The following is a 21,035-nucleotide window of genomic DNA, read 5'->3' on the forward strand; positions in this document are numbered from 1 at the left end:
CCTTTTTGTTTTAGTAAAAAATATTGCATTAGTTTGGGGCACATCCTTGTGAGTTTATTGGCCATAATAATTAGAAATGTGAGGCCACAGTTGTTACTCAATTAATAAACCCTTATCATACACTTTTCTTTTGATTTAAAAGGACATTTGAAAAGCGAAGTAAAAGATGGCCTTAGACAAGACGAAAATTGAATGGTCTGTTGATCAAAAAACAAAAAAGGCACATACAATTATGCCATCATTTGTTTTGCTTTTCTAAAAAAAAAAAAAAAAAAAAAAAAAAAAAAAAGATATATAAATAAATAAATATAATCCGCCATGTTGGATCAGGCACTTTCGATTGTGGCGTGAAAATCATGTGTCCCAGCTGACACACTAAAGATGCAAAAAAGGAACAACAACCTATCAATCGACACATTTCCGTTCAGTTTTTGACTTCTATGACCGCCTCAAGAGTATCAAGGCCTCCACTTATGACCCAGCCTCCAAATGAAGGCATAGAAAACAAAGCTAAAATCCCATCTCTGGCAAATACTTTTTTAAACTCTACAAGTAGTTAGAGAAGGGGTGGGGGTAAAGGATGGTGGGGCATGTGACTTTTGCATTATGGTTTCCAGTTTTTATATACTGTATGTTAACCCCTATGTAAATGGGGGTATAAAATTAAGCTAGGTAATCGTTCTTCGTTAATGAGCAGATATAAAAAAATAAATAAATAATTTTCTCTAAGATTTGCTTCATATATGACTGCTGGTAAACAGAAGCATGCTGGATAACTACTTACTACCCAACCTTGGAAGCATACTCCGTAATGAACATTTTGAGGACATTTAAATTACTTAACAACCAATAAGGAAAATAGTTTTATAGAATAGGTTTAATTAAAGTGTGTAAGAGTGAGGAACATAAACACCTATTTATGTCATATTATGTTTATTAAGTTCAAAAAGAAAGGAAAAAAAAAAAAAAAAAATTATTGTTTGCCATGTATCAATAAACGAACAAAATGTTGACATACCATTAAGCATTTCTTAAAAAACTGGAGTTGACATAAGCCTGTTTACTAAAACATATCAGAACCTCTAAGAAGCAAAAGATGAACTACATTTTTTGGATTTGCATGTCATGTATCTAATATTACGAACAAACAAGTTAAAGAATCAGATGATAATTGTTTGGGCTTCAGTTGTTTCAGTTTCACGTTCATTATAAAGTTCAAAATAATTGCTGGGGAGAAGCACAATACCAGCTCCATTTCTGTAATCGGTAACTTCCTTTTCAAGTTTTTCCAGGCTGCGTTCTTGTCTTCTGCACCTCTGATTTGCAATTCTGAGCTTTTTCCTGAGTTTGTCAACTTGCTCTTCCAACTGCTGTATCCTCCTTCTCTGATGAACTGTATCTTCCACTGTGTAATTGTGGTCACAAATCACAGCTATATGACTGGGTGTGTATGGAGGAGGTAGCAATAATCCAATGGCAGGGTCCATCTCAGGAACAGAGGGAGGTGGAGGTGTACTTCGCTCCTCCTTTTTCACAGAGTTCCCACTCTACATTAAAAAAAAAAAAAAATTAGATATTTTTTTCCCAAAATCATACAAATTATTACAAAATGTCCAAGCATTGAACAACAACCCCCCCCCCCCCCCCCCCCACACACACACACACACACACACACACACACACAGTCTAGGAGCCAGGAGAAAAATTTAAAAAGCCACAATGGGAAATAAAGTTGGCATTAGATATACCGCTTAAAGACTTTGATTTGGTAAGTTAGAAACCATAACGAGGTATAAAATAAATTCGCAATAGGGACACCAATGTATTGTTATTTGCAGCCAAGTAGCCATCCCTGGACTAATATCAGAGAATCAGCCTCACAGTAAACATGCCTGCCATTTTCTCCTTACAGCATGTTCACTGTTAACACATGTGCACTGTAAAGCATGACTAGCTTAGTGCCAGTTCTACCAGTCCCACTTCTATTGGAATTACAAGAAGTTGCTATCAAGGTAAATTCAGGAACTTCCAAGAGTTGCTTTCAAAAATACTATTTTAGGACTTTTAGTCCTTATCTGTAGTGAGCCCTGCTGAAACAGCACAGTTTTAGCATAGTGTCAACTCAGCACCTTCTAATTTTTGATAGCACAACTGCATTTACATTTGAAGTGTAAATGCGGGCAAAAAAAAAAAAAAAGACACTGTACATGAGGCAGTCTGTTAAGGGGTTAAGTAATTAAAGCAGCAGGGTTAAAAGTTTTCACACCCTCGACTTAATCAGCAGCACAGTAAAGAGGATGTAAACCTCCCTTTGAAAGTTTTCAGCCGGGCTTATCTATAGGTACTGTAAATATCTTCTAAACGTGCACCGTTTAGGAGATATTTACTGTATACTATGTCAATGCCATTGGTGCATGCACTGTGAAGAAACGCCCCCATGCCGTTTCTTCATGAGTGAGTGCCATGACCAGTGGTTTCTACACGCATGCAGGGGAGTGACATCATGTGGCTCTGGCCAGTCACAGAGTCGGAGTCCGCGCCCCCCTGAAAGAAGAAGATGTATACGGTCTGCAGCGGGGACGGCGCAGGCTTCGTTTGCAGGTGTCACGCGATGTGTTAGTATGCGATGCATACTAGCATGTTATGCTTTTACTTTGCAGGGTAAAAGAAACAAAGAAAAACCCATCAGGGTTTACATCCCCTTTATTTTGGCACAGGATAACATTCACAGAACTACATTTCTCTCAGGAAAGTAAAGACCTCCCTTTAGCTTTTTTTTTTTTTTTTGGCTTCACGAAGAACACTTCCCCGAAGTTCTGTTTGAGGGCACAAAAATGTCACTAACAGTCAAGCTGACCACACTCAGACTTAATGCTCCATCAGTCACTGCACCAGCACACAGGCTCCTTCACTACCTATCAGCCAGAAAGGAAAACACTTGGGAGCAGCATAGGAGTGTGTGCTGTGTGCTTAATTCTGGGGCTGCCCATGTACCTGCACACATCAAAAGAGGAGAGTTTGGGACTTTGTAATAGACATGGAATCAAGGCTAGCAAGCAGGCACACATAGCCTTAGTCCAACCATGAGACCATGAGAGTGCACACAGATAGGTGGCTTCAGAGGAGCATCCTGATGCAAGGAGCCACCTGAATGCAGGAAAGAGGGGACAGGGACACTGGAATCTGCCAAAAAAGGCAACAAGGGCAAGTGAAGCCAGGGTGGACCTCTGCTGCTGAAATGTGTAAAAAAAATAAATAAATAGATCATCACTTTCAACCACATGATTAACATGACTAGAAGGTGAGCACTGTAAGCACCGCTGGCAGTGTTATATGCATTGCCTCAACCCCTCTCCTTGCCACTTTAGCTGGACAGTTCTGGCCTGTTAAAAGCAGCATAAAATTAACAGCTTTACTAGCGGGAGTGGGTTTTACACTGCTCATGTGCTAGCTTCAGGTAAAAATGAATCCACTGTCCCAACTGGTATTCAGAATTCTTTTAGTGAACCTTCCAATATTACATTTATTTTTTTGGACAAAAAAAATAAACAAACTATCCATCATCAGCTTTAACTGCCCAGCATCTGGTAAATTAGGTTAAAACATATATACAAACATATATACAATTCAAAAGTTTGTAAGCTAAATATTTAGACACCCTTCTTAAAAGCGGAACTCCTTTTTCTTCCTGTACCAACCAGGGAATTATGGATCTCAAACAAGAAGCGACAAAATCATCATCACTTCCCTGTTTCTCTGTTTGGATGTGAGACTGAGGCATGGATATACCTCGCTCTCACACCATTCACATTTATACACTGTTGTGGTGCATTAAGGAATGCACATTAACCTGTTAAAGCCAAACTCTTGGCTATTTTTTTTTTGGCCCCCAAGCAGTCTGGGTTGAGGACTCCCACCATCACTCAGCACAGTAGATGGAAGAAAGACTGAATGCAGTGTATCAATGGCCTTCTCTCCCCAGCAAGGTGCCTTGTACTTAGTGTTTTGATCCAGAGTGCAGCTAATGTCATCACATTAGCCCTGCTCTCTACATCACAGACCAACCACTCCTGGGAGAAGACTGAAGAAGAAAAATACCCAGCAGGTCACATAATCAGGCGAAATATATCTGAAAAAGTCAAACACACCGACATTGGGGCTGCACTGTAGTAACGTGTTGGGGTTTTTGTTTTGTTTTTAAATGTATGGCACTGCAACCACTGTACGTGCACAGAAGTAACAAGCATTTTACACCACAGTTACCACAACACAGATCTGAATGGGTCCACAAATTTGTAATTAATAATATTCTCTCTAATAACCAACTGAGACAAATAAGACAAACTCAGTTATGTGCAAAAAGGTAACTTACTGTTGGCTTTTCTGTGTAAGAGAACACAGTTGGAACTGCGTTGTCCTTTAGAAGTTTATTATTACAGGCTCTTTTAAAGCAGTCTGGTGTAAAGTGGTCAGAGCAGATACTACTATATTTAGTAGGCTTAAAGTCTGCCCTTCTAACGGCAGCTTCCCATTTCTTACACAGGAGAGGTCTTGTTAGTGGAAACCTGTGGAGGAGGTAGAGAATAAATCCATGATAAATAAAAATTCTAACATGGCAAAAATTCAATACGATTTAATAAGTTACAGCGTGCAGAACAAAAAACACAACACATCTGTTTTCCCTGGATGAATGTTTATAGATCTGCTCTCTTTATATGAAATACATTCTGAACCTTGGTGTATGATGAAGACGATACCGAAGATGAAATAACCAACGTTTTTGGGTAAGGGGTGAGCATGAGACCTCCTTCAATGATGAAGTTCTCATATCTGGTAGCCAATCAATGGGCCCAAATACTGTCACTTGTCATTAACCCTGTGTAAGCTCTGTGCTGGGACTAGGACAGAAAAGTAAAGTAACATTAATGGAGCATAGGAAATTCAGTCACTAAATAGTCTTTAACCACTTGGCCTCTGGAAGATCAACCCCCTACATGGCCAGGCCATTTTTATGTGGCATGGCACTGTGTTACATTAGCTGACAATTGCCGTCATGCAACACTGTACACAAATAAAAGTTATGTCATTTTTGCCCACAAATAGAGCATTCTTTTGGTGGTATTTCATACCTCTGCGGTTTTAAATTTTTTGCGCTGTAAACGACAAAAAAAAAAAAAAAAAACACCTGACAATTTAGAAGAAAAAATAATAATTTATAATTATATATATATATATATATATATATATATATATATATTTATAATTTCTACTTTAAAACATATCCAATATAAAAAATAAATTCATCAATTTAGGCCAATATGAATTCTGCTGCATATTTTTGATAAAAAAAGAAATCCCAATAAGCATACATTGATTGTTTGTAGACACTATAACCAATATTACACACACACACACACACACACACACACACACACACACACACACTAGAATTTTTGTTTATTTTTTTTACTAGTATGGCGGTGATCAGCTATTTATAAATCGAACACTGACACTTTTTGGGAACCAATGACATTAATACAGTGATCAGTGCTAAAAAAAAATATGCACTGTCACTGTACTAATGATACTGGCTGGGAAGAGGTTAAACATCATGTGCCTGTTGCTGTGTCCATTAAAGGCCCTGGCTGGGATTTGAGCCGAAAGAGCTGTAATAGGAGATCATAGGGAGTCGGTAAGCAGCAGTGAATCTAGTGGAAATCATACCTTTTTTTTTTACATCACATTTCCTTGGGTGTAATATTTGTTATTGCCACTCTGATGTCACTTCATTAGATGGACTTTATTTGTTGTCATTTCTCACAACTTTAGATGAATACTCACTGTGGAACCTAAGGGATTAATCCTCTGCATTGTGTACAAAGGCTGTTTGGTCCCGTATGCACAAATCCTCCCCTTTTTGCATTGTCCCCATACATGTCCAGATAAGACAAAGTTACTGGAGTCAAGCTGCAAATTGCTCAGTTTGGTGTGTATTGCTAGAGTGTTTTTTTTTTCCCTTGGGAGAGTGCATGTGATCAGCATAGGGCCAATCAGCACTGTCCAGACAGAGGGTTGGGGGTCCTGCACCTGATAGGACAGCCAGTGCAGTATGAAAACTCCTCCTACAAGCTTTACCAGGCACTGATAAAAGTCACAAGACTGCTATATACTGCTGATGAGAAAAAGATATTTAGCAGCTGATATTTACTAAAATAATTGCATTTCCGTGTTCTGTGGGAGACCAGATATAGTGAATTCTGGGTCCTGGGTTTAGTAACACTTTAAGCCAGGGGTCTCAAAATGGCGGCCCTCCAGCTGTTGTGAAACGACAAGTCCCATGAGGCATTGCAAGACTTGGCAGTTACAAGGATCAGGCACAGGCATGATGGGACTTATAGTTCCACAACAGCTGGAGTGCCACCAGTTTTAGATCCCTGCTTCAAGCTAAGGCAAGCCTGTACTCTGAGTAAGGGCTCATACACATGGGCGTATTGGGGTATATAACATAATAATAAAAATGGCGTATTCTGGCAGTCGGAAAGACATAGGTATTGATTACAGCCACCTATACAGATGAATTACAGGATATGATTGTACACAGGTACATGCATATCCTTGTATACCCCTGGAGGTATGCTATCTGCATTCAGGGGTGTACACGCATAGCTATGTATGCCCACATACAGCCATATACTGGAATTCATTTGTACAGGCCGCTGTACTCAACACTTGTGGTTCCTGGATACCAACATTCAGCTGTATTTTTATGTTATATTCACCAACACACCCATGTGCATGAACCCTATAGCGGTTTCTTGGGAGATTTGGGATACTTTGTGTTCCCAGGATGTTACTAGACCCTAATGCATTTTACCTCATGGGCCTCTTTAACAGCAAAACATATGCCTTACTTTTTATTAATAACATGTATGTTTTTTGTTATTCTGTATTCCTGCAGTAGAAAGTAGCCATGTGAAATGGTCATTGCAGTGCCTTGTTGATCAGACAGGCCTAGAGATGACAGGGGGGTGAGAGGTGTGACAGTCACAAATATTAAAATAAGCGGGAGCGCGCATTTCTCCTCGTCACCAGCTCACGCGCACTCCTCGAAGGAGCGGCCTCGTGTAACAGCGCATGCGCGGTTCTAGCGTTGCGGGGACCAGCACTAGTTTCAACTGTTAGCTCAAAGAGATACGGCGCACGCTGTTCGTTCGGTACTCACTTGTGAAAGGAGATAGGTTTATCCTTGTCATAGCGGTTCTTGCAGCCGTAGGCAGAACAGGATTGAACCATCGTTGCCCGCTCCCTTCGCCTTGGTGTGTTTCTTCAGGAACGTTCCTAGGCTTGGCAGCTGCTCTTTCACACTGAGAAATTACCGGTGTATTTTAGACCTCCCCGTTTCAGTAGTACGAAGGACGAGGCGGTTTCAGACCTCCCGCTTGTGTGATTATAACAATTTAAAAGAGCGCAAATTAGTGAGTTGTTCTTCTCCCGAGTCCAAGATGGCCGACAACGCTTCAATCGGCGTAACGCTTGTTAAATGAGCGCTCCGTGTGATTTGCTAGCGTGGACCATGTGACTATATTTGCATATGACACGCCCGGTTCTTGCACTGTGTGCGTGATGTTTGCAGTGAAAAATGAAAAAGGGCTTTCAATGGCTGAATATAAGGCGTGTGCTCTATAAAGTTGTAGTTTTTGAATTACTGCATAAAGCTAAGATGGAGCTTGTGGTTGCAAGGAAGCCTTATGAGGCAGAGTGTTAGCTGACATTTCAGACCACTCCTGCAAAATTCGACTTCTCTGGCTGCTTTTTAATTGTCTTCAATACAATTTAACCACTTCTACTCTGGGCCAGTACTGACATTTCTCTCATATATGTAAAAAATCTGCATTTTAAAAAAAATTGTGCTTCAAAATTAATTAGAACCCCCCAAACATTACATATTTCCTGAAAGTAGAGGCTCTGGAGAATAAAATGGTTGTTGCGAGTTTTTTTTTGTCACAAAATATTTATGAAATGCAAATGTTAAGGAAAAATACACTTAAATTAATTTTATGTCGCACGACAGCGCAATTGCTAGTTAAAGTGGTGTTGCCACCAAAAAATAAAAAATAGTTTAAAATACTTTAAAAAATACTTAAAAAAAAAAAAAAAAAATTTGGATTTTTCTTTTTTTTACTCACCTCTAAATGCCTTTTACTAGGGGGTCCCACGTAGTCTGCCTTCTTCATTGCCCGGGCTGGTGACATCACTTCCCCTCGCACCGCACTGTCATCTAGGACCTGTCACCTGTCCCAGATGACTGTGCGGCGCATCATGGCGCCCTGCACCGCTCACGCATGCTCAGTGGGTGCCAACAGTAAGAATGACGGTGCCGCAAGCAGAGCGGGGAACGAGGCGGGCTTTGTTCCACCGCAACGCTGGACCCTGGGACAGGTAAGTGTCCGATTATTAAAAGTCAGCAGCTGCAGTATTTGTAGCTGCTGACTTTTAATTTTTTTTATTTTTTTTAGGGGGCACCCCACTTTAAAGAGGTTGTTAACCCTCTCATATAAGTTTACATAATGCTGACAACTTCTATGCGAGCATACCACTTTTTAGACACGTATTCCATTGCGGAATTGGCTGCTGTGGTACCGTGCAACTTCATTACCGGATCTTCCATCAAGGGCTTGTTAATACCCGACTTGTAAGTCTGGGTTCACACTTATGCGAATTGGATTCAGGTTTCCTCGCATTCCAATTCGCATGACAGAAGACTGTAACTGGCTCTTAATTAGGCCAGTTCACACAGCACCCGGGAGGCCGCGGTCCGCACTGGAAAAGGGTCCTGTGCGTTTTTGGCTCAGTTTCAGACCCGAATCCAGGCAAATTTTTGGACCTGATTCACACCTGAAAAACAGAAGAGGGACACACCGGACCCCCTGCTGCGAGCCGCAGCTAGTTTGAACCTAGTCTAAAGGGGGAGAAAGCCTGCATGCGGAATGATGAATTATTTGCAGTGAAATGGAAGGACAAACAGGATGTTTTCGTCCTGTCTTCCATTCACGCAGGCACGGCATCTGGTGTAATTGAAAATCCTCTGTGTCTACGAATATAATCTAAATATGAGAAGGGTGGACTTCAACTACCAAATTAAAGCAGATTTCCACTTGTTTTTTTAGTTTACTAAAAGTCAGCAGCTACAAAAAGTGTAGCTGCTGACTTTTAATAAACAGACACTCACCTGTCCCATGGTCCAGCGATGCAGCCACCCGTAGCCTCTCTCCTCTCCCCCTCCTCTCCACGGAGCCGTCATTGCAATTGTGGGCACCCAGCTGTGACAGCTTGCGGCTTCATAGCCAGGTGTGCACTGCACTCTCCTAGTGGCCAAGCAATCTTCTGGGACCTGTGACACGAAGATTGCAGAGAGGAAGGGGCCGCCTAGGGGGAGAGGACTCGCCTAGGCGGTGAGAGGAAGGAAGCAGGAAGTGGAACGGGAAGTACCTGTCAAAACCAGGTATCCACTCCCCCCCAACAAAAAAATAACATTCCAAATGTGGCATGTAAGAGGGCGCGGAGTGCTTAAAGTGGAAGTCCCACTTTTGGGTGGAACTCCAATTTAACCAGTTGCCGACCGCCGCACGACGATGTACGTCGACAGCATGGCACGGGCAGGCATATTGGCGTACATGTACGTCCCTTGCCTCCCGCGGGTCGGGGGCCCGATCGGGCCCCCGCCCGGTGCCTGCGGCGGTCGGTTTTCGTCCGGGAGCGATCCGGGACGAGGGGGCGGCCATTCATTCATGGCCACCCCCTCGCGATCGCTCCCGACGAATAGGAATCCCCCGTGACATCACTTCCTCTCCTGTAATGTAAACACAGGAGAGGAAGTGATGTATTCTCTCCTCCGTGTCGGTATTTTTCGTTCCGACACGGAGGAGAGCGGATCGGTGAGTTGCACCAACACTCTACACACACAGTAGAACATGCCAGGCACACTCACACCCCCCCTTTACCCCCCGATCACCCCCCCAATTACCCCTGCCCCCCAGTCACAGTGACACCAATGTCATTTTTTTTTTTTTTTTTTGCATTGGTGTCATTTGTGACTGTAATAACTGTTAGGGCAGTTAGGGTTAGCCCCCTTTAGTTCTAATGTACCCCCCTAACCCCCCCAATAAAGGTTTAACCCCGTGATCACCCCCCTTCGCCAGTGTCACTAAGGCTGGGTTCACATTGCAGCGGTTTATGAGAACGAATGTGATTCGCACCGCACTGCAAATCACATCCGATCTCTGTGCGATTCGAGTTCAGCCATTCGCCGCACCCGCCACACCCGCCGCACCCGCCGCAAATTCGCACGGGACCCTTTTTTTGGCCCGCAGCAGAATCGGATCGCATGGGTGTTCACACCATGCGATCCGAGTTTGCAGATCGCACTGCGATATGCGAACTGATCTGGGGGTGTCAGTAACATTTCACTGACACTCCCAGCAGTCCGCATAGGGCAGTGTGAACTGCCGCCGGGAGGCATGCGATGCGGGAACCCGCCGCGGATTCGCGGCGTTTCCGCATCGCTCCAGTGTGAACCCAGCCTAATAAGCGATCATTTTTCTGATCGCCGTATTAGTGTCACAGGTGACGCTAGTTAGGCAGGTAGGTATTTAGGTTCGCCGCAGCTTTTTATAGCGCCAGGGACCCCCATATACTACCGCATAAAGCCCCCTGATTGCCCCCTAGTTAACCCTTTCACCAGTGATCACCATATAACTGTTACAGGTGACGCTGGTTGGTTAGTTATTTTTTTATAGTTTCAGGGCACCCGCCATTTATTACCTAATAAAGGTTTAACCCCCTGATCACCCGGCGGGTGTCATTTGTGACTGTAATAACTGTTAGGGCAGTTAGGGTTAGCCCCCTTTAGTTCTAAGGTACCCCCCTAACCCCCCCAATAAAGGTTTAACCCCGTGATCACCCCCCGTCGCCAGTGTCACTAAGGCTGGGTTCACATTGCAGCGGTTTATGAGAACGGATGTGATTCGCACCGCACTGCAGTGCAAATCACATCCGATCTCTGTGCGATTCGAGTTCAGCTATACAGATAGTATGGCTGAATTCGTGTCGCACCCGCCGCACCCGCCGCAAACTCGCACGGGACCCTTTTTTTGGTCCGCAGCAGAATCGGATCGCATGGGTGTTCACACCATGCGATCCAAGTTTGCAGATCGCACTGCGATATGCGAACTGATCTGGGGGTGTCATTAAAATTTCACTGACACTCCCAGCAGTTCGCATAGGGCAGTGTGAACTGCCGCCGGGAGGCATGCGATGCGGGAACCCGCCGCGCATTCGTGGCGTTCCCGCATCGCTCCAGTGTGAACCCAGCCTAATAAGCGATCATTTTTCTGATCGCTGTATTAGTGTCACAGGTGACGCTAGTTAGGCAGGTAGGTATTTAGGTTCGCCGCAGCTTTTTATAGCACCAGGGACCCCCATATACTACCGCATAAAGCCCCCTGATTGCCCCCTAGTTAACCCTTTCACCAGTGATCACCATATAACTGTTACAGGTGACGCTGGTTGGTTAGTTATTTTTTTATAGTTTCAGGGCACCCGCCATTTATTACCTAGTCTCACTAGTGTACCCCTAAATTTAGGGGTGTCTACTTTCCAAAATGGGGTCATTTGGGGGGGGTTTGTGCCATCTTGGCATTTTATGGCCTTCAAAACTGTAACGCCCTTAGAAAGCCTGAAGGCGGTGCTTGGTTTTCGGGGCCCCGTACGCGGCTAGGCTCCCAAAAAGTCCCACATATGTGGTATCCCCGTACTCAGGAGAAGCAGCAGAATTTATTTTGGGGTGTCATTTCACATATGCCCATGGCATGCATGAGCAATATATCATTTAGTGACAACTTTGTGAAAAAAAAAAAAAAAAAAAAAAAAGTTTGTAATTTTCCTGCAACTTGTGGCAAAATATAAAATATTCCATGGACTCATCATGCCTCTCAGCAAATAGCTTGGGGTGTCTACTTTCTAAAATGGGGTCATTTGTGGGGGTTTTGTGCCATCTTGGCATTTTATGGCCTTCAAAACTGTAATAGGTAGTGAGAAGTGAACTCAAAAATTTACGCCCTTAGAAAGCCTGAAGGCGGTGCTTGGTTTTCGGGGCCCCGTACGCGGCTAGGCTCCCAAAAAGTCCCACATATGTGGTATCCCCGTACTCAGGAGAAGCAGCAGAATTTATTTTGGGGTGTCATTTCACATATGCCCATGGCATGCATGAGCAATATATCATTTAGTGACAACTTTGTGAAAAAAAAAAAAAAAAAAAAAAAAGTTTGTAATTTTCCCGCAACTTGTGGCAAAATATAAAATATTCCATGAACTCAACATGCCTCTCAGCAAATAGCTTGGGGTGTCTACTTTCTAAAATGGGGTCATTTGTGGGGGTTTTGTGCCATCTTGGCATTTTATGGCCTTCAAAACTGTAATAGGTAGTGAGAAGTGAACTCAAAAATTTACGCCCTTAGAAAGCCTGAAGGCGGTGCTTGGTTTTCGGGGCCCCGTACGCGGCTAGGCTCCCAAAAAGTCCCACATATGTGGTATCCCCGTACTCAGGAGAAGCAGTAGAATTTATTTTGGGGTGTCATTTCACATATGCCCATAGCATGTGTGAGCAATATATCATTTAGTGACAACTTTGTGTAAAAAAAAAAAAAAAAAAAATTTTTTGTCATTATTCAATCGCTTGAGGCAAAAAAATAAAATATTCAATGGGCTCAACATGCCTCTTATCAATTTCCTTAGGGGGTCTACTTTCCAAAATGGGGTCATTTGGGGGGGTTTTGTACTGCCCTGCCATTTTAGCACCTCAAGAAATGAGATAGGCAGTCGTAAACTAAAAGCTGCGTAAATTCCAGAAAACGTACCTTAGTTTGTAGATGTGACAACTTTTGCGCAAACCAATAAATATACAATTATTGACTTTTTTTTTACCAAAGACATGTGGCTGAATACATTTTGGCCTAAATGTATGACTAAAATTTAGTTTATTGGATTTTTCTAATAAAAAGTAGAAAATATCATTTTTTTTCAAAATTTGCGGTCTTTTTACGTTTATATCGCAAAAAATAAAAATCGCAGAGGCAATCAAATACCATCAAAAGAAAGCTCTATTTGTGGGAAGAAAAGGACGCAAATTTTGTTTGGGTACAACATTGCATGACCGCGCAATTACCAGTTAAAGCAGCGCAGTGCCAAAGTGTAAAAAGACCTCTGGTCATTTACCAGCAAAATGGTCCGGTCTGAAAGTGGTTAAGCTGTATTTAGCTTCCCATAGAGCTAGACACTGGTACAAAAAGTTGTCTATATGTAGCACCCTCTAGTGTAGGTATAATATAGTTGGCTCTGGGATAAAATCGGAGTAATTGAATCTGGGTCAGGGTTACTAAAGTTCAGGGCTGCGTGACTCATCCTGGCAGCTCTCTGATGCCTCCCCCTGTTTCTAGACTATTGGAGAATGTTCTGGAACTAGTGAGTGGGAGTGAGGAGGGGCTGCCTTGAATATTTATGAGCCCTCAGCCAATCCCCAGGAGTGGGCCTGGCAGTGGACTGAGAAACTCATAAATAGACATGGGCCATGCCAGCAGGAGGAGTTGGGTGGAAGGTGCTGAGGGAGGCTGTCGTGGCCCTTGATGGACCCCCTTTCGGGGGGTTACTTCTGGCTGGAGCTTGGCAAGCTGGCCTGGAAGGATACCACCACAGGAGTCAGAGGGATTCAAGCTGGAGAGAGCAAGGAGAGACAGTGAGTAGATCAGCACACTGTAGGGACACACAAGGGGAAAGACTGCCAGCTGTAGCAGTTGCAGACAGCAGTGCTCCAAGGACCCCATTCATCAAACCTTGCCCTGGGGAATGTGCATGTGTTAGGAGGACTGGAAACAGGAAGACAGACAGTTAGGCTAGCATTTTCTGCAAGCAGTGGAACTGGGATCAGTGATCACGGCGAAGCAGGAGGAGAGGATATATGCTGTTTCACTCTGCATGTGCTATTTTTCATGGGACTGAAAGGTCCTGCCTGTAATGGGCTGTTTTTAAACTGACAAGACACCTATCAGTTCCCTCAGAAGTGAACCAGCAGAAGCTGTGCAATGAGGAACAAAGTTTGTGCTGGTGGAAGACTGAAGAGGAGTCTATAAATAGGGAGGAGGTGTCCCTGAAGAGTGGGGTGCCCCTTAAAAAAAAATGAAAAGTCAGCAGCTACAAATACTGCAGCTACTGACTTTTAATAATCGGACACTTACCTGTCCCAGGGTCCAGCGATGTGGGTGAACGAAGCTCCGCTCGTCCCCCCCCCTCCACTCGTCGGCGCCGGCATTCCTACTGTGGGCACCCGGCTGTGGCTTCACAGCCGGGTACCCACTGCGTAGTCATCTGGGACCTATCACGTGTCCCAGATGACTGACTGTGCCGAGGGGAAGTGACGTCGGGTGCCCGGGCACTGAAGGAGGCAGACTACAAGGTTCAGACAAGATATAAAACATGTAGGTATATTTACATAGTACATGTACAAATGGTAAACATTAATATTAAAATGTATAATTTGGGCGAGCATGTCTCGGCACTCTTATTTGAAAACTCAAGGCGTTTCATGGCGTTATAGCCAATCATCAGGTAAAATGCACGGTAAATGCTAAAAATCAGATAAATATCCATTGGTATATATGGCCCTCTGGGGTGGGCCAGCATGACGCCGATGCATAGAGGTCCAACCCCGCCCCATCACAGAACAGGATGAACGGGGGGATGGAATTAGGTGCATCGCAACCCCAGAAGTGAGACAATTGTTACATCCGTCCCCACTGCTCGAATGAAAGAGGAAGTAATGATGATGACAATAGTTGCAGTATTTAACTAGCTGACATATGATGACTACATATAAGTTAGTGGATATTAGCTTTAAATTTAAAGAACCAGAAGTTTAGACACTAAAATGTATCAATGTACATGTGATAACTTGTTAGATCCCTTTCACACTGCCGGCGTTTTTCAGGTGCTACAGCGCTAAAAATAGCGTCTGAAAAAAGTGGCTCCATTCACTTCAGTGTGAAAGCCCGAGGGCCTCTAGTGCCGCCATGATATTCATCATGACGTTGGTGGGGACCTGCCCTGGATCTGGGAGGTACTTAAGCTGTCCACTTTATTTGATTCCTCCACGAGGAGGGACACTTTTTAAACCACATTTGCATTATCCAGGTACTTCACACACACTTTTTACTTCATTAACATCAGTTTTTAGCAGTCACTAGCACGCTCATATGGAGAGTGCTCACATTTTCCACATGTAAGGTGTGTCTGTACACACACTCGATTACATTATTAGAATTATTTTATATAAATCATACACATACATACATTCTCACAGTGGGAACACACAGATGGTATCAATTTCATTAATGGGGTTGCTTGTGTTTTTTTGGATTAATTTTTGCTCTTTTGTTTTTACCCATTTTTACAATCTTTCCACAGATATTTGGGTACAAGCGAAGTGCACACACATAGTATACCTTGGGATTTATGTAGTGGCTGGTCTGGCATGCCCCTTGGCTGCTGCTCCCCCTTGGTCCCTATTTACAACTTTCTTTTGGGGGGGTCGTCCACCTCAACCCCGGGTGAGACATCGCATCCCACGCCACCACCCTATTACATCATAGAAGCTGGGTACAGCCTGTGGGCTGTATACATAAGTAACTTAAAATTAGTTTGCACTTTAAATTTTCCTTCTTTAGAGGGCATTATATATTAATTAATATTTATCTGATTTTCAGCATTTACCATGCATTTTACTCCTGATGATTGGCTATAACGGCATGAAACGCGTTGAGTTTTCAAATAAGAGTGCCAAGGCATGCTCACCCAAATAATGCATTTTAATATTAATGTTTACCATTTGTGCATGTACTATGTAGATATACCTACATGTTTCATATCTTGTATGAATTATATTTTATTCATTCTCTACTGATTACATCAATTATGTCCATTGATTACCTGTATTAAATATATTATATACATTTTCTGAGTAAATCTTTTATGATTATATTGTTATATTTTCTGAATATGATTGATGATGATTGATATAATATTGATCTACAATCATGGATGTTCGTATGGGATTGAGATGCTAAATCAATACAGAAAGATGTATTATTCTATACACAATGATATGGCTCATGTAAAGTCCCATTTCCTTTCCTTTTTTTAATGCAACATATAGGGATGGAGGCAAGGCATTGTTTTAATATGGTTGTGACAGGTCACATATTCCTAATTGCCCTAATAAAACAAGCCAAGGACTGATTTCTGTGTCTGGATAAAAGAAGAATGTGCTGACTGGCTGGGCAGCGGTGGGAGACCCTTTCACTTTCAGCCCTTTCGGGGGTAGTAATACATATTTATATTTACATATTTATCTATTACAATTGGCTGTATATCATGCTTTGGTGACTGGAAGAAGTGCATCCTTCTTAAAATTTGTATCCAAAAAGTGCTCTGGCCCAAACCCCAAATTCAGATGCAGTTAGCCAGCTGCATAAGAGGCATTTTCCGGATGTCCTTCCTGGTACTTCGACCCTAAAAAAGATGTAGTTTCTGTAGCAGACATGGAGTAAGACATAATACCCATTTTATCTGTCCCTCCAGGCCTGGCCAACTTGGTCTCTGCATCAAGGACTGCTTAGTTGCTACCACACACTAGTGGAGTATTAGTCTAGGGTACACAATTCTGCACAAGAAAGGTCTTGAAAGGTTTTTGGTAGTTAGGAAACTGGCTATTACATTTTGAGAGACTCTAAAATCAAAGGCTGGATTAATTGTTCTAAAACAGGGATATGCAATTAGCGGACCTCCAGCTGTTGCAGAACTACAATTCCCATGAGGCATAGCAAGACTCTGACAGCCACAAGCATGACACACAGACCCAGAGGCTTGATGGGATTTGTAGTTTTTCAACAGCTGGAGGTCCGCTAATTGCATATCCCTGTTCTAAAACATTACAAGTAAAGGTAAAAAAAGAAAACAAATCAAATAGTAAAAAAATAAGTTGTTTTATTGTTATATAGTTACTGTATTATATTTTTAACCATTGTTTGCTTTGCAGAAATGCCAATCAGCTGTAGCACTGATCTGTTTATTCTAACAGCAGCAGGGCGCTGCTTTCAGAATACATATGTCAGTGCCTGCAATGCTGCATTAAGAGATTTCTCATCCACAGGTTAAAAAAAACGTGGATGCCCAAGCATGAGGGGCCTGGGGAAGTCAGTAGTTAGATCACTCCTATGCTTTGGCATATCATTATTTCACTTTTTTTCTAGCAGAGATTTCTTCAGCCACATTGATCGATGTGAATAGAGGAACCTTTTATGCCCAACATTAGAACAGTGGGTGATGCGGAAGATGGGGAGCATACCATACACTTTTTTTTCTGGCAGAGATTTCTTGATCTACAAGATTTTGGATTCGTCAAAAGATTTTGTAAAATTAAGAAAGAAAATTAAAATGTATTTTTTATTTTTAGGTTCAAAACTTTGTGACAAAAAATGAGATCTGAAAAATACTCACCATGCCTCTTATCAAATACCTTGGGGTGACTACTTTCCAAAAAGGGGTCATTGAGGGGTAATTATACTATCCTGGCATTTCAGGACCTCCGAAACTGGCATAGGTAGTAAGAAATTGGAATAATTGTTTTTGGGGGTTTGGGGCCCCCATACATGGCTAGGCTCCCAAAAAGTCTCACACGTGCGGTATCCCCATACTCAGGAGAAGTAGCAGAATGTGTTTTGGGGTGTAATTACACATATATCCATGGCATGTGTGAGAAATATCTTATTAAACACAACTTTGTGTATAAAAATTTTAGGGCCTCCAAAACTGTGATAGGTAGTCAGGAAGTGAAATGAGGAAATTACGCCCTTTAAAAACCTGAAGACGGCCATAGGTATCGGGCCCCCATATGTGTCTAGGCTCCCAAAAAGTCTCCTGTGGTACTCACATACTCGGAAGAAGTATCAGAATGCATTTTGGGATGTAATTCCACATACCCATGACATGTGTGAGCAATATATAATTTAGGTTACAACTTCAAGGAAATTTTTCGGCTGCATTCAATAGAATTGTCCAGTAGGGGGATTCATCCACCCCTGCTGTTTAGCGTGAAATCTGTTTTCAGCTGCAGGTTAAACAAAAGGAATCTAACAGTGCATGGCCAGCTTTAACATACTGTATATTAGGTTTCCACTCTACTGTATGTACAATATATTTGACTACTGCTTGGCTTAAGTGGTTTATGTTAGATGGACACCTAATATTGTCAAAGTGTAGGCAACTTGTGTTTAAGTACATAAAGTGCTTTGAAAACGTATTCATACCCCTTGAAATTTTCCATATTTTGTCACATTACAACCAAAAACGTAAACATGTATTTTGTAAAATTGGGATTTTATGTGATAGACCAACACAAAGTGTTACATAATTGTGAAGTGGAAGAAAAATTATAAATGGTTTTCAAAATGTTTTACAAATAAATATATGAAAAGTGTGGCATGCATTTGTATTCAGCCCCCCAGAGTCAATACTTTGTAGAACCACCTTTCGCTGCAATTACAGCTGCAAGTCTTTTTGGGTATGTCTCTACCAGCTTTTCACATCTAGAGAGTGGCATCTTTGCCGATTTTCCTTTGCAAACTAGCTCAAGATCTGTCAGATTGGATGGAGAGCGTCTGTGAACAGAAATTTTAAAGTCTTGCCACAGATTCTCAATTGGATTTAGGTCTGGACTTTGACTGGACCATTCTAACACATGAATATGCTTTGATCCAGTGGCGGAACTACCAGGGTCGCAGCAGTTGCACTTGCGATCGGGCCCTGGCGTTCCGCCACTGTGTGGGAGGGGGCAAGAGACTCGACATCTCCCTCTGTACCACCGGCTCTGTGATGTCCCTCCAGGTAGCAGTTCTCTTCCCGAGTCTATACAGTGGAGAGGGGAGGGGCCTTAGATCAGGCACCAGTTTCAGTGCACAAGTGAGTCACTCTGCTTGTACACTCTTGCCGATACCTGCTTGGGTCAGAGGCCTCTCCCCTCTCCACTGTATAGACATGAGAAGAGAATTGCTAGCTGGAGGGACATCCTCCGGGCACTATAGGGAAGCAGCGTGTACAAGTGATGTATTCATTGTGATTCATACAGAACAGCCAGTGAAGTCATATCTAACCTCTACAATACCCCCTCTTATCACACTGCCCCTGACCTGTCACACTCCCCCCCACCTGTCACTCTGCCCTCCCCACCTTTCACATCCCCACACATCACACTGCCCCCCACCTGTCAAACTGTTCCCCATTACACTGCCCCTTGTCACAATACTCCCTCTGTCACACTGCCCCCTTCTGTCATGCTTCCCTCCTGTCACACTACCCCAATCATACTGCCCCCTTTTGTTACACTGCTCTCTTCCTTTGATAATGCTTCCTCATCACACTGCTCCCTTTCTTTCACTCTGTCCCCCTCCTGTCACACTTCCAAGGTACCCTTCCCATGTCATACTGCCCCCCTCCTTTCACAGTGCCCCTCTTATCACACCCCCCCCCCCCCCCGTGACACTTCTCAGATACACTTCTCCTGTCACACTACCCCCTTCCTGCCACAATACCACATCATACTGCCCCCTTCTGTCACACTCCCTTCCCCATCATACCGCCCCCCTGTCAAACTGACCTCTTGTCACACTACACTGCCCCCCTCCTGTCACAATACCCCCCATCATACTGCTCCCCTCCTGCCACGCTCTTCCAGTCATACTACGTCCTTCTTGTTACACTTCCCCACTGCTTTCCCAGTGCCTCCCCCCCCTGGACCCTTCCTTTTCTGACACTCACTGTGTCCATTCATATCTAAAGCATAGCAACTGTGTTTACTATGCCACAGTTTGTGAATACATGGGAACCTCTGATACAGCTGAGGCTGCAGAGATGGAGTTTGAGGGCCCCGGACTCAGAGAAAAGGGCCCCTGCCAGGGTTGGGGGACACTTCATTTTTTTTTTGCACCAGGGCCCTGAAGGTTCTAGTTAGCCTCTGCTTTGATCTAAACCATTCCGTTGTAGCAATGGCTGTATGTTTAGGGTCGTTGTCCTGCTGGAAGATGAACCACCGCCCAGTCCCAAGTCTTTTGCAGACTAACAGGTTTTCTTCTAAGATTGCCCTGTATTCTACTCCATCCATCTTCCCATTAACTCTGACCAGCTTCCTTGTCCCTGCTGAAGAAAAACATCCCCACAACATGATTCTGCCACCACCTTGTTTCACGGTGGGGATGGTGTGTTCAGGGTGATGTGCAGTGTTAGTTTTCCACCACACATAGAATTTTGATTATAGACCAAAAAGTTCAAATTTGGTCTCATCTGACCAGAGCACCTTCTTCCACATGTGCCATGTCCCCCACATAGCTTCTCACAAACTGCAAATGGGACTTCTTATGGCTTTCTTTCAACAATGGCTTTCTACTTGCCACTCTTCCATAAAGGCCAGATTTGTGGAGTGCACAACTAATAGTTTTCCTGTGGACAGATTCTCCCACCTGAGCTGTGGATCTCTGCAGCTCCTCCAGCATTACCATGAGCCTCTTCGCTGCTTCTCTGATTAATGCGCTCCTTGCCCGGCCTGTCTGTTTAGGTTGACAGCCATGTCTTGGTAGGTTTGCAAATGTTCAATTTTTGGATGATGGATTGAACATGAGACGTTCAAAGCTTGGGGTATTTTTTATAACCTAACCCTGCTTTAAATATCTCCACAACTTTATACTGGACCTGTCTGGTGTGTTCCTTGGCTTTCATGATGCTGTTTGTTCTCTAAGGTTCTCTAAGAAACCTCAGAGGGCTTCACAGAACAGCTGTATTTACTGTATACTGGGATTAAATTACACAAAGGTGGACTTTACTAATTAGGTGACTTCTGAAGGCAATTGGTTCCACTAGATTTTAGTAAGGGGTATCAG

The 21,035-nt window shown here is 43.1% G+C and overlaps 1 protein-coding gene across 1 annotated transcript; it reads right to left on the bottom strand.

Moving 5' to 3' along the window:
- Positions 1-264: 264 nt before the first annotated feature.
- On the bottom strand, positions 265-7,538 carry THAP1 (THAP domain containing 1). The gene is made up of 3 exons (XM_077475401.1): positions 7,223-7,538; positions 4,373-4,565; positions 265-1,547 (listed from the first exon to the last, which is right to left on the bottom strand). The coding sequence occupies exons 1-3, from the start codon at positions 7,291-7,293 to the stop codon at positions 1,161-1,163; spliced, it is 651 nt and encodes a 216-aa protein (XP_077331527.1). The 5' UTR covers positions 7,294-7,538; the 3' UTR covers positions 265-1,160.
- Positions 7,539-21,035: the final 13,497 nt, after the last annotated feature.

Source organism: Lithobates pipiens, unplaced genomic scaffold (genome assembly GCF_037356315.1).
Source record: "Lithobates pipiens isolate NorthernLeopardFrog02 unplaced genomic scaffold, aLitPip1_a1.2 Scaffold_13, whole genome shotgun sequence".
In the NCBI taxonomy this organism is placed as follows: domain Eukaryota; kingdom Metazoa; phylum Chordata; class Amphibia; order Anura; family Ranidae; genus Lithobates; species Lithobates pipiens.

What these genes read in the sequence shown, in the direction of transcription:
- THAP1 (XM_077475401.1), bottom strand. Translation starts at nt 7,293, where the DNA reads ATGGTTCAATCCTGTTCTGCCTACGGCTGCAAGAACCGCTATGACAAG. An exon ending in AAACCTATCTCCTTTCACAA is followed by an intron (nt 4,566 to 7,222) that starts GTGAGTACCGAA and finishes CCTCCTCCACAG; the next exon opens with GTTTCCACTAACAAGACCTC. An exon ending in CTTACACAGAAAAGCCAACA is followed by an intron (nt 1,548 to 4,372) that starts GTAAGTTACCTT and finishes TTTTTAATGTAG; the next exon opens with AGTGGGAACTCTGTGAAAAA.